At 38.0% G+C, this 13,593-nt stretch overlaps 2 protein-coding genes across 3 annotated transcripts in view; one reads left to right on the top strand and one right to left on the bottom strand.

Moving 5' to 3' along the window:
- Nucleotides 1–8,532, top strand: part of Papss (PAPS synthetase) — a 41,294-nt gene extending 32,762 nt beyond the window's left edge. For both annotated transcript variants that reach the window (XM_065230829.1, XM_065230827.1), the window contains exons 3-4: nt 4,040–4,191; nt 8,100–8,532. In XM_065230829.1, the coding sequence (XP_065086901.1) occupies nt 4,040–4,191; nt 8,100–8,312 (365 nt within the window). In that variant the 3' untranslated portion in view covers nt 8,313–8,532. The remainder of the gene's footprint in view (nt 1–4,039; nt 4,192–8,099) is intronic.
- Nucleotides 8,533–8,562: 30 nt separating this feature from the next.
- The window catches only part of LOC135708715 (uncharacterized), a 34,494-nt gene continuing 29,463 nt past the window's right edge, over nt 8,563–13,593 (bottom strand). Inside the window, exons 4-5 of the mRNA XM_065230823.1 lie at nt 9,178–11,020; nt 8,563–9,109 (exon numbers count right to left, since the gene is read on the bottom strand). Of these exons, the coding sequence (XP_065086895.1) occupies nt 9,027–9,109; nt 9,178–11,020 (1,926 nt within the window). The 3' untranslated portion in view covers nt 8,563–9,026. The remainder of the gene's footprint in view (nt 9,110–9,177; nt 11,021–13,593) is intronic.

Consider the following 13,593-nt stretch of genomic DNA (forward strand, 5'->3'; position numbering starts at 1 on the left):
TTATGCCGATACATAGATATTCTACCATCTATCAAGAATAGTTCATAAGAAAAGAGAAAATAATTATATAATGTGTATTTCTCCGAGTATTTCTCTTCTATTGAACACGAGCTGTTGATTCATGCTGTTTATTCATTTTATGCCAAATGATCATTGTGCCAAACGGCAGTTATGCCAAATGACCCATACATACCCAAATCCTTTACCATTCGAATGAGGGATCTTTTCGCGTCATTTTGAGCCTACTTGAGCTGTGAAATCGGGGCACTTTTTCATACACAATTTGGTCAATTTGACCGTTTATTTCTAAATGCCTCTTTTCTTGCAGTCTTTTTGTATGGAAAATATCGATACAAAAAAAATACGTAAAGCTATAAAGCAAAAAGTATATAGAGAGAGAAGGATTAGTAATTTCCATTTAATTCCACTACCTTATTTGTTTATCCTTGACAGATACACGTATTTCTTCAGTGTCTTGTCTTGTCGAGTATTAGTACAAGACACTGAAAAACTCTGCACATTGTAGACGAAATACGCGTATCTGTCAAGGATAAGCAAATTAGGAATTAAATGGAAATTACTAATCCTTCTCTCTCTCCCGTCATACAGGTAAGACGCCCACATTCATCAGGAGCAAAAAGTAGTCAAACAAAATGTTAATCATCTGTTTAATGTTGTTCTGGCAGCTTACACTCACATGAAGTCCTGATATTATTGAGGTCACTATATTCTTTGCCAAATACGGATTCACAGACTTTACTGTTGACCCCATTCATTAAGTTTTGCACAACCTTTTTGAATTGTTACATTATAGGTCATTTGACCATGTACGCAATTTTGTTTGATTTTCTTCATATTTTAAACATATTCTGAACCCTTCTTGAGGTTTGTCTTGACGATTGTTCATTATTTTTTAAAATGAACGAAGTATGATGAATTTGGCGGTTTTTAGTTTTTGGTAACATCTAGGGGAAATGACGGCTTCGGCATGACAGACTATTTTCGGCAACCCAAATTGAAACGCTAATTTCACTGGATTTTCTTACGAAAACACTTCGCTGAGTGCATTCAAACGATTCTTTAAGCTTTTAGCTTCAATTTGATTATATTTTTACCACTGAGAAAAAGTAATCTAGCAGGGTTTTCTTGAAATGAAACACACGCACTACAAAATGCTGCTGATTTCGAGTTGCCGCTGTTTAACACGCCGCTCAAATAGAAAGGTTGCCGAATAAAAAGATGTTGCCCACAATAGTCGCTCTCACTAGAGAAGATTGGAGCTTTGTAAAAGCGACAATTATTTCGACTGAAATTGTTACAGCAGCTGGCAGCAAAAGATTGTAAACAAACCAATAATGCAACTTTACGTGGATTATATCGTGAATTGGTAATCAGTAAATTACAGGCTACTAATTCGCGATATATTCCACATAAAGTTGATCGATGTTACAAAACCATTCGTGGACCTTACTGACTACCATAACCATTACCATTAAAGTTCTCAAACCATAAGTTAAAAGGTTCTAATATAGTTCTCTTTCCGAAAATGTATGGAGAAAACAAGAATTTGGAATGGTAATGGTTCTTAACAACCCATTATTTGTAAGGTCCAGTTCCAAAAAACCATAATACATAAGGTTGAAACTTTATCATTAAACGTTCATGTAAAGTTCCATAACCATTTCAGTTAAAGTTTAGCAGGGATTATAAACAATTTTTAACCATTTTAGGTAAGGTCAATTTATGGTTCGCGTTTATGCGGGAACCGTGGCATAGTGAGATCGAACGAAGACTCCGGCAGCAGCTCACCCCAACAGTCCATGATCGAATCCCAAATCAGATCCATTAAAATGATATGTGACAGATCTGGCCTCTGGCAGTTTTGTTTATATATTTGTCGATTCATTTTCATTAGTAGAAGTCGATAAAGTAGAATATTGTAGAATATTGAACTATGATGTGCAAAGCTATTGATATCACCATATGAGGCACATACACGCTAACTTGAAAGTACTCATTAATGAGTAAAAAAAGACCCATTTTGAAGAAAAGTGGCTTAACTCATTAATGATTAAACAATTTTACCCATTAATGAGTATCTGTTACCCATTAATGATTAACAATTACTCATTAATGGGTAACAGATACTCATTAATGGGTAAAAAATTTACTCATTTAATGAGTTAACCCTTAAATGCATAGTGTTGCCATTTGGCAACATACCTACGTTGGTCTTTAAACATGGTGAAACAACATTTTAATAGTAAGAGCAATATATACTACAAGAAAAAAAAATCACCACAAAATAAAAAATCATGCATTTAAGGGTTAAGCCACTTTTCTTCAAAATGGGTCTTTTTCAACCATTAATGGGTACTTTCAAGTTAGCGTGTAGAATCCAAGAGTGTCACAATTCAAATCCATAGTGTTCGGGCATGGTTCATAGCATAAAATTCACACATGAAAAATGGATGTGTTTCACAATATGCGCAAAATTAAGTGTGAGACACATGATGATGACGTGTGGAATTTTTTGAGTGTGTATATGTGTGCGTTCCTTAGAGAAAAAGACTATAGAAAGTTGATCGCTGCTTAGGTTGCCGAGAATACGTTAATTCCCCTACAACATTGTTGGTTTCATATGATTTTCTGGTAACTTTACCGCAATGACAAGGCCAATACGGACAATTGGGTTCTTTAAGGGTATTGAGGTAAATGCATATTCATAATCTGCATTAAAAATGGAACCCAAACCCAAAATTTCATCAATTTTGGTACACTGGAACTATTTTAAATATGTACGATTATATTTGCAAAAATCACCTTATTCGCGCCCCTCGGTGTCATTTTGTATGGGAGCGAGCTGTCAGTTTGTCAGTTTAGTGTCAAACAGTGAAGTTATTATTTTGCATTAAATCTTGATTTAAAAATCGAGATGAAAGTGTGTCGGTTCGAAAAAAATATCTCTGTGCTCAGAAAACGAAGCTCTTTCAGATGATATATAAAAACGGATATATTTTTCAAAATTAAAGAACCCAATTCAGCATAGGGCAGTTATTGCCAAAGTGTAGCCCGTGCGCCGCACGTGGTGCTTAGATCTCTATGATGAAACAACCTCAGCTTGATTTTTTTTTGCATTACGAATGTATGGCCAAAATTATTGCGAAATACGCTAAGTTAAACTTAAAATATGACATCGAACAGCTATTGAAAAAATGGGCATGAGCAGTGCCAGGGTTTCTAATAAAAGGCAATACACATTTTGTTCAAACACTCGCTTACGTAAATATTCTAGTTGATGATGCCAGTGTCACAAAGATAATTACTCTTCAGCTCACCAGTGCAAATCAACTGCCCGACCAAATAGTTTTTTTTTTTCTTTTGGCTGATTTTTTACAACTTAACCTTAAATATTTGGGTACCAGTTGCAGTATAAAATTCTTGACCATTACGCCGTTTAAAATCAGCCTCAACAAAGAAAGATTTGAATTTAATGAATAAGTGTGTAGAATTTTAAAATGCTGGTTCTCTTGTTTGGTAGTATCTTAAAAACTGAATGCTAAATACCAGAACAAACAAATATAAGAGATTTCGTTTTTACACATCTTTGCGCACTAGACATAAATGCACTAATTTTGCTTAGTGAAAAACTTGCCGAGATTCAGCAAAAATTATGTTAGTTATGTTATGTTTGTTAGCTGAATCTCTTCAAGTTTTTCATTGAGATCCAGCAAAATAAAATGTCGAAAAGGTGGTGCTCATCTCGAAAAAAAAAAATCTAAGTGTGTGGACCATTATGCCAAACGGGGTAGAGCTGAAAATACATGTAACAATTTGTTAGAAACTTAGAACGTATTTTGTTTTTGTCGAAAAAAGTGACTTTAGTAACTAAAACGTGACCTGCTAAAGCACAAAATCAAAGTTCGATATTACGGACTGGCGAAGCGTACCGGTTTACAATAATTACATTAAATTTTTCCATATATGTTCTTATCCCTACCATAACACTGTTCATAATTCGATTTTCATCTTTTTCCAGGAATGAATGCCGGTGCGAATTTCTACATTGTTGGTCGAGATCCTGCCGGAATGCCACATCCCGATAAGACAATGTATCCCGATGGTAACCTGTACGACGGGTCGCATGGCTCACGGGTGCTCAAAATGGCTCCAGGGTTGGATAGTATTGAAGTAAGTTTTATCGACAAAAGTCAAGATAAACAATTGAAAAGGTCACATCAGATTTGATTATCAAAACTTATGAATCCTCTTGTCTTGCAATCGATCCACAACATCGCAATGTAACATACCACCATTAGAAAAAAAAACAATTTCGTATCTATTGGCAAGGTTGATTTGTATCATTTAGTTTTTGTGTCTGAAATCGACAATAAATATGAAAAAAGTTCGTTACTTTATGTATATTGAGGTATACATCTGTAGCAGTAGTAAGTAGTACGGGATCTATTAGCCTTCTTGATAGCTATAAGTGCAGCGACACTATCTTATATTCATCCTGAAGTCAATGAAAACAATCTTAGCTTGAGTCTCTGTTTCATAAGTGCTCAGACCACTGCTCCATATGTCTACAGCGCCTTCTGCACTGATGAAGCAAGTTTCTCATCATCCTCCTTTGATTGTCAGTGTAGAAAATAACAAGCTCGGGATTTTGACGACGCTTCCTTTACCGGATCTTACGATTTCCAGAAAGCTGACATCGTAGTGTCGTAGATGTGCTGTCTTGCATAGACTGGGAAAGCATCATCGATCCTGCAACGTTAAGACCGCTGCGCAAACATTTTCACGTCTTGGCATACATCATGGACAAGCACGTTCCTAAGATAGTTGACAATTACCCACGGCCCATACAAATTTTAAAATTTTTGTATGGACAATTGTCTACACAGGGCCCCCCTGTCAAAAATCCCAAAAAGCTGTCTACGTAGTTTATGAACAGCCCCAATCAAGAAGCAGTACACTGGAGTCGCTTTTTACGCGGGTGATACGTCCCGCGTAAAAAAAAACCGCGTAAAAAAAAACCGCGTAAATTCCGGAATCCGCGTAAAAAAAAACCGCGTAAATTCCGAAATCCGCGTAAAAAAAAACCGAGTAAAAAAAGACCGTGTAAGAAAAAACCGCGTAAAAAGCGATATACCGCGTAAATTCTGAAATCCGCGTAAAAAAAAACCAAAATCCGCGTAAAAAAAAACCGCGTAAATTCCGGAATCCGCGTAAAAAAAAACCGCGTAAATTCCGAAATCCGCGTAAAAAAAAACCGTGTAAAAAAAAACCGCGTAAAAAGCGACTCCAGTGTATTAGATTTTAAACAATATCTCAAAAATTCGTGACTCAAATCCAACGGTACGTATGGAAAGGTGAATAAATTAAGAAGTCATCTTTGACAGAAATATTTAATTTTTTGTTCAAACCCGTTCAAAACAGAGAGGTTAAGCCCGGGTTGTGCTTAGTAGGACGGAAATTAGATCAAATACCCTACCACACGTATGGAGCGATTCAAATATGACGTCCACTCTTGGAGGGGGTGAGGGGGTCTTAGAATGTGTGACAGTACGTGTAATAGATATGTGAAAAAGCGTGACAAGGAAGCGGGATGGAGATGGGGATAAACAATCGAAAAAAGAGGATATACACCCGAGCAAAGTCCAGCATCAAAATGACAGCAAATTGAAATCAAGTTTTGATATCAACATCAAACTGAAATCATAATTTGATTTCAGTTTACACATTGACAAATTTGATACCAAATTTTGTTTTCATTTTGCTGTACATTTGCTCTTTAAAAATATGTTGTTACGGGTTTGTTTTAATTGCCTTAGCATAACATCAAATTGAATACTTGTTTTGTTATCAACAGGAAAAATTGACAGCAAATTTGGTTTTCAGTTTGCTCTCACTGATAGCAGAAATAGTTTTCAATGTGATGTCACAGGAAAATATGTTTGCTCTCAATTTTGATATTTTAACCGCTAAAACGACCAAAACGACAACAACCTGAGTAATCATTATCAGCGAAACCACAACATCAAATTTAGATTTCAATTTGATCTCAGACTTTGCTCGGGCAGCTATCCCCCGAAGAACGCGTTACCCACTGAGTTACACCCACCGCTTTTCTCGGCGGGGTTTCGACCAGTCGGTCTTATTTTTTGCATGTGAGTAGTGCTAATGGAGAACTACCCTAATAAAAATGGTATGGTTAATTTGCTTAACGACGTGTTCTGGGTATCATCCAAACCATTTGTGGAATAGTTCAATGATTTTGGTTATCGTTCGTTTATGGTTATGTTTTATTAGGGTAGTCACTCGCACTCGCTCGTTGGGTTAAACCCATAGCCCACTTATTGAAAGGCTTTCGTTAGTGGGGCTGAGCTGTCAAGCTGAAAGTTGATTGAGAGATACACCGATTATTTATTTCATCAAAATCTTTTAGTTTTCAAATTGTGCATCCATGAGCCCCTCGAAATTGAATCAGCACTGTCAGAAATGACGTATGACTTCGATTTAGGTGGGCTACAGCCCAACTCACGGGCGCCCAAGTAAAACGTAGTCCACTTAAAGATAACCCAACGAGCGAAATTCGACTGTATTTGAATCACCCTTATCATCATTAACTGAATCTACCGTAGGAAGATATATATGAAAACGTAATATTTTGGGGACATCATTAGTTTTTTTTTAAAATTAAAACTGAACTTTTGTCAATGCAAATGTGTTCACTGTTTTTCGGTAGGCAAGTAGAATGCAATGAACACATTTTCATGAACGTAATTTTGGTTTTGAACAAAAAAGCTCCTTACCATGGACAAATGCTTCTTTACTGCTTAGTTACTCAGAATTATCGTCTTGTCCGTGTTTTTTAAGTCAAAAGCGGAGCCACGAGCAAGCGTCTAGAATGAGCTTTAAAATGAAGCTTATTTTAGAATCTTCTTAAAAAGCTTCTTTTAAAACATTATTTTCTGTCTCGCAAAATCAAAACCGAAAAGCTTATTTAGAAGCTTTTTCTTTAGAATGTTCTTTGAGCTCTGCTCCTGGACTGAACAGTAAATCTGAGTAGCTACGCAATAAAGGAGCATTTTACCACGGTAGCTGCATTTAATCGTTTCAATATCACCACACAAAACCATTTGCTCGTATGTTTAATCACGAGTTTTAGCGATGCAGAGGAAAGTCAAGCCACCTTAACCCTTTGATGCCTAACCTTTCTGTTGTTGCTGTGGCGAGTAGCTTTAATGTAATGATGTTATACCAGCGACGAATTTATACAGTCATTCAGCCATTCCATAGTAAAACGATAAAATGGTTCTCAGAATTTCGTTAAAATGTGCAGTTTTGTTCCTTATCGCAAAATATTAAACCCATATTTTTTTTATTTTTGTCATTAGGGTTACCATTTCCTTGTTATGATGGTCCAAAAATCGTTTTTCTTTTCAAAAAATTTTGACTTTTGAACCAATGAGCCGATATAAAAGATCAAAATTTCAAATTGTACTTAAAATAGTTTTTAGAAAAAATATAATGATATTCAAAAATTGAGATTTAGTATTGAAAAACATTGATTGTATTTGTTTTTTATGGTTTTCATGGTTTATAGATAGAGGCCGCAATATGTGTTTATATTTTTCCTTGAAAACTTAGACTTTTGTACAAATTATATCACAAAATCAGCAATGTGTTCTTTTTCGTGTTTGAGTTAAATTTTTTGAAGTTATCAAGTTTTGGATTTTCGCTCAATACTTCTATGCGACTAGACTACCATACACTCAAAAAATAAATCACATTTCCAATGGAAAATATCCATTCATGAATTAAGTTATTGGAAAAATATCATGTGCGTTCCCAATGGAAACTATATGAAAACTTGTTTCGGTGTAGCTATAAATCGATGGAGATGACCCCACAGGGTTTCGAAGGGTTAAGTCCAATGCGAGGGTATCAACGTATCAACTGTCCCCGTGGTTTGAGGACGAGTTTTGCTTGCAAAAGCGGATGTGGCCTTTTCAATTGTTTGTCTTGAAGTTACACAACAACGGAGAACCATCTCATCTTCAAAATGTTTTATTTGTTTATCACCAATACAGATCCTACCATTCCGCGTGGCCGCTTACGATAAGTCCGTATCGCAGATGGCATTCTTCGATCCCAACAGGAAGGACGACTTCGATTTCATTTCTGGCACCAGAATGAGAATGTTGGCGCGCACTGGACAGGACCCTCCGAACGGGTTCATGGAACCGAAGGCGTGGAAGATTCTATCCGAGTACTATCAATCGCTGAAAAGCGGAGACAATTGATTGTGCTGACGAGAGAGTTTAGCCACAGAGTAATATCAAAATATAGCACAACTTTTGCATGCCAACAGTGTGGGTCACTATTTTACTTTTAGTTTGATAATAATTGTGCAAATTTTGTTTTTTATCATCAGATTTTTATTGTTATACTAGTATATAGCTATGAATTGAAAACAGGTTTATTCGGATGAATAAACAATAAAGTACTACTAATGGGATAAAATTTGAAGTGTGTTTTTTTTTATTATTATTTTGAGTGATCCAATTTTATTGTAGCTAACCATGTAGCTGGACTGTTTTCCTACTACTATCTTATCTTGGTGTTTGCTATGACGAGTCAACTGCAGTCAGTTATCTAGCAAGCAAACCACATCATCTCCACAGAATCAGTTACACTACCATGAAATAATACAACTATTTTCAAGGGAAGAGAAATAAATCCATCAACAATAAATATTGAAATGTTCTCCTAAGGTCGGTAAGTAATGTTGAGTTTGTCCAAATATACTTCTTGTTCTACAAGATACGGTCTATAAGGTTTTCGGGTAGCCTACCAAATTGAATGAAATCCAACTAATATTTATTCTTACTAGTAAGATGCACAAAGTAATAGCACGCGGTGTCGTGTTTTCGTTCACTAGTAAATGTTCACCTGTTCTTGCTACTTTTTGAAACTTATTTACATGGGCTTGGGTTAATCGACCCTCGAGTTGAGTGCTAATTAGGAAAATCTGCTTCGCTGGCTATCACACCTTTGTGCGCCATCAGGTCGTCAATATATTTTTTCACCTTGCGATCAACTGAAATAGAAGCAAGGGGCATACGTTAAACGTGAATTTAAAAGCATACAATCTCCAAAGATACTCACCAACGACTTCCACGTCGTAGAACTTGTGTGAAATGGTTCGTGCTAATCCCTTGAAGAGCTCCTTGGTTTTAATCTTCTGTTGGCGGTAGTACGGCATAAGGAAACGAATAACGACATCGGCTAGGTTTTTCTTGGAAATTTTTTCCTGCTCCAGTTGGATGTTCTGTATTTTGCCGGTGACCTCCGGATTGGTAGGCTTGGTAGTCGCTGCAATAGAAGAGCTGGAAGAAGAGGCTGATCCGGTTGCATTGCAGGTGCTCGCGCTGCTACTGCTACTGCTGCTATTATTTAGGTTTACACTAGCGGAAGTGGCAGATGATGATTTTTTCAGTGCTGCGAGGGTTGCCGCTAGCGACGAGGTTGAAGACGACGATGACGAAGGAGCTCCATTTCGTGCTGCACTGGACATTGCAGCGTTCAGTTTTTGCAATGTGGCATGAATTTGGGCGGCTGTTGTGAACTGGGCATCGGTTATAGATTTCACTGGTATTGTTGTTGGAGTGGTACTGGAGGTTGAAGTTGACGCTTTCTTGTGTTCGTTTTGACTGGTAGGCTTTTCCGTTGGGGCATCGAACAGATAATCGTAGTTCTTCTTGGATGATGCCTTTTCTCTTGGCGGTGAAATCGCTGGCGGTAGAGGAGGTTGATAAGCAGCAGATTGAGTGGTTTGTTGGTTGTAGTACCCTGCTGAATAGCCTGACTCGCCAATGACAGGAGGAGGCGGAGGAGGGGTTTTGGTTGCTGTTGGTGGGGGAGGTGGAGGAGGAATATAGTCAGAAAGTTTATCCGACAATGATTCCGGTTGTTTATGTGGGACAGAATCATCATCCCACATGTCGTCGTTCGACAGTAATGAACTATTGGCTCCCGAAGAATGCTCATAGCTGTTTAACTTTCTTCCAGCCGCATAAGATGGCTTGTAGTCCATCTGAGGAACCGGGGCCGGTCGCTCATAATGAGAAACGCGTTTCGGATTGCTATAGCTGTATTCTTCTTCAGGCGAAGGTGGTCGTTTGACGGCTGGTCTTTCGTTGTACTCGCTGGCATACTTTTTTCTTGACCTTCGATCGTTGTAACCTTCGTCTTCATCTTCATTTCTACTTCTGGATTTTCGATGCTTCCGCCGGCATTCATCATACTCCCGGGATCGTGACCTTCCTCCACGGTACGGTTGCCGTTCGCGAGATCTAGACCTATCTCTAGATCGATGCCGAGATTTTCCTTTGGATCTTGCCCGTGATACTTCACGTGACTTTTCCCTTGGCGTTCGCGACCGATCACTTGATGCATCTCTAGATTTGATACTTGTTTTCCTTTTCTTAGACCTGCGCTCTTCACGATCCCAATCGTCTTTTGAATCCTTTGATCGATGGGAATAGTCACTGGAAACAATTTCCACCGATGGTGACCGCCGCTGATCCGGCTCGGCCTTTTCCTCTGCTTTAGTTTCAATTGCAACACTCGGTCCAGCCGATTCGCCGTCATCCCACATGTCATTATCATCTAATGTCGCTAGTGTCGATGACCCGGTGCTATTGCTTGAACCTCCCTTTTTCGAGAAAAACGAATTGATTGACGTTTGATTCATTCCATCTCGTGCTGAATTGTGGAATCTTCCGGCACCCCGCCGACGGTCACCGTTGCTGGTGCCGCCGCGATGTGACCCGCTTCGTCGATCTTCGTCTTCGCGCAGTTCATCAACAATTTCGTTGCCATACTTGCGCTTCAGTTCGGCTTCGATTGTTTTGAATTCACCGCCATGAGTATTCCGCGCTTTTGGTGCGTAATATTTTAGGTCCGGGTACAACATGCCTGATAAAGTGGCCGATTTGATAGCAGAAATCTGGAAACGGCAAAAAATAATAAGTATATATCTGTAGAGATTTTACAACTAAACAGCAACAGGCACTCAAACATATTTCTATCCGTTTCTCTTTCTTTAGTTTTGAACCGCTGACACAAAAGTTTTAGCATTCTGAAAAATATCAGGCAACGGGAGGGAAGGTCGATGCCAACACGTGCTGCAGTGCAATGCACATAATTTTAGCATTTTCTTTTCTCTGGGCATCATTTGGTTCGGATTACTGCCTACAAAGCAAATGAAAAAAAAAGCAAACACCAAAGAAACCATAAATCGATGCTTATGCATGATCATAACTACCCATCAACGTATCCCGAGCAAAGTCGGTTAACAAAATAAAAGTATATCGGTATATTTTTTTTGATTTGTTTTCCGTGCTTAGCACCAATCCTACCGAGACCAGGGAGGCAAGCTCCCACACCTGGACCCTACTTATCGACCCATCAACTCGTGAACCGGGGACCAACGGCTTTACTTCCCCCTTCCCCCCGTGATCAGAGATGTTATGCCTCAGAACATCCCGGCGGCGCCGACTGGGATTGAACCCAGGCCTGCTGGGGTGAGAGGCAATCACACTTACCACTACACCACCGGCGCCGCTTGTAAATCGATATTGAATTTTGCTGTTCTTATCATAAGCAGATCCCAGATCCCAGACGCTAGTCTGAAGTCTGATATCATATCAAGGTTTCATAATGCAAATGAAAGCAACATTCAAGTTTTGCTGTTAATGTCTTGTTGGGGGGCCTCTCTTAGCTCAGTCAGTAAAGGCGCAGTTACAAAGCAAAACCATGCTGGAGGTGGCTGGGTTCGATTCCAGGCGATTCCGGTCTAGGAATTTTCGGGTTGGAACATTTATCGACTTCCCTGGGCATAGAGAATGTTTGTACCTTGGCATCGAAAGCTCTCAATTAATAACTGTAGAAGTGCATAAGCTAATATGGGATAAACATAAAGCTTGAAATGTGAAGAAGTCTTGCTGAAAAATACATTTTATTCCATCTACCTCTTAACTAAATATTATTGTTTGTCTGTTTGAGGGATGAGATTAGATCTCATGACCTTCAGCGTAAAAAGCATGGATGTTATCCATTACGCTAGAACGTCATTTTTAGTTAAATAGATATTTACCCATATTCTTGTTTTCGTTCAAACTGTATTTCCCATACAAAAAAAAAAATGTGTATGAAAAATATGTTTTGAACGAAAACGAGAATATGGGTGATTAAGAAATCAAAATCAGTATTCAAATTGATTTCATTGAAAGCGGTATTAGTTTTCAGTTTTGTTCAATGATGTAAAATTGTGCTCTCAGTTTTGTTGTATTACCGGTTAATCCATACAAAACGAGATACACTGGGTAATAAAAAAAAAAGTTACATGATAACAGCAAATTTTGATTTCAATTTGATCTCCAGTTTTGTTCGGGATAACAGTACCATTAGAATAGGAAATCAAGCAAAGATGCGACTGTTATGCTTTTATGGCCAGATAACTTTCACTGCAATAATATTGCTAACGAAGCTGATGTAGGTAACTAGAGGATGTTCATAAACAAGGTAGACACTTTAGGGGGACTGCACGGACTAAGAGTTTCGAAAAAATGACGTAACAAGGGGTCTAAAATAACACAATAATTGTTGCTATTTAACATGTTCATAAAACTAGATAAGAGGCTGTAAACAAGAGATTATAAATCGAGGGGCACGCAATAACATTTAACTCCGACGAAGCAGACAAGAGCGTTGCTAGCTATTTTGGGTAACACAATAACTTGAGTGAAACAATCGTTTTTACTTATTGTGCATGCGACTGAAAGCTGTGCGACGTTTTCGCCAGTAAAACTTGAGTTTCCTATGTTGCCAATGTTGCCACTCAGACTCACGAACTTCAGTTTAGTAGAGGCGCTACAATAAAAATGTCATACACAGTTTTAAAAGAACAACTTTGTAAATTTAAAGACATATACTTTAAATCATTCGACAGCCATTACTCGTATTCATCGGAGGTGTACTCTTTCTGCTCTGCTTAACTTGGTGAAATATTGTAGCGAAAATGAGTGTAGTTCGTAAAAACACACTTCTCGCGTCACTTTTCAAATAGGCCAATGTAACATATCCACCATTTTGAGAAAATCGAAGTTGAAGTTCGACAGATTATTATTTCAACTGTTTAAAAACAATACATTTTGCAATACTATTTTTAATGTAGTCAGTGTATAATAACGTTGAAAATTCAGAAGAAACGGTAAAATCAAAATTTTACTCTGAATTTCATGCTACAACATTGAAAAAAGCACATAGGACGTTTTGACAAGTCGAGTTGTACATCGGACATGTTACATTGGAGGATTTTTCTCAATGAGTGTTACATTGGACGTTTTGTCTACATGATACTAGATTCCCTTTCACAGATTTCAGAGTATAGTACCTAACTTTAGATTGGCCCCGCCTTTGGAAAATGCGCACCAATCATGTTAGGCAGTCCGAATGACCGAAGTAACATTCATATACCCATCATTTCAAACTGTACATTGGACAATTTTTGATCAATGA

Source organism: Ochlerotatus camptorhynchus, unplaced genomic scaffold (genome assembly GCF_037179485.1).
Source record: "Ochlerotatus camptorhynchus isolate MF236.1 unplaced genomic scaffold, CSIRO-AGI_Acam_v1.1 ptg000333l, whole genome shotgun sequence".
NCBI classification, from domain to species: Eukaryota; Metazoa; Arthropoda; class Insecta; order Diptera; family Culicidae; genus Ochlerotatus; species Ochlerotatus camptorhynchus.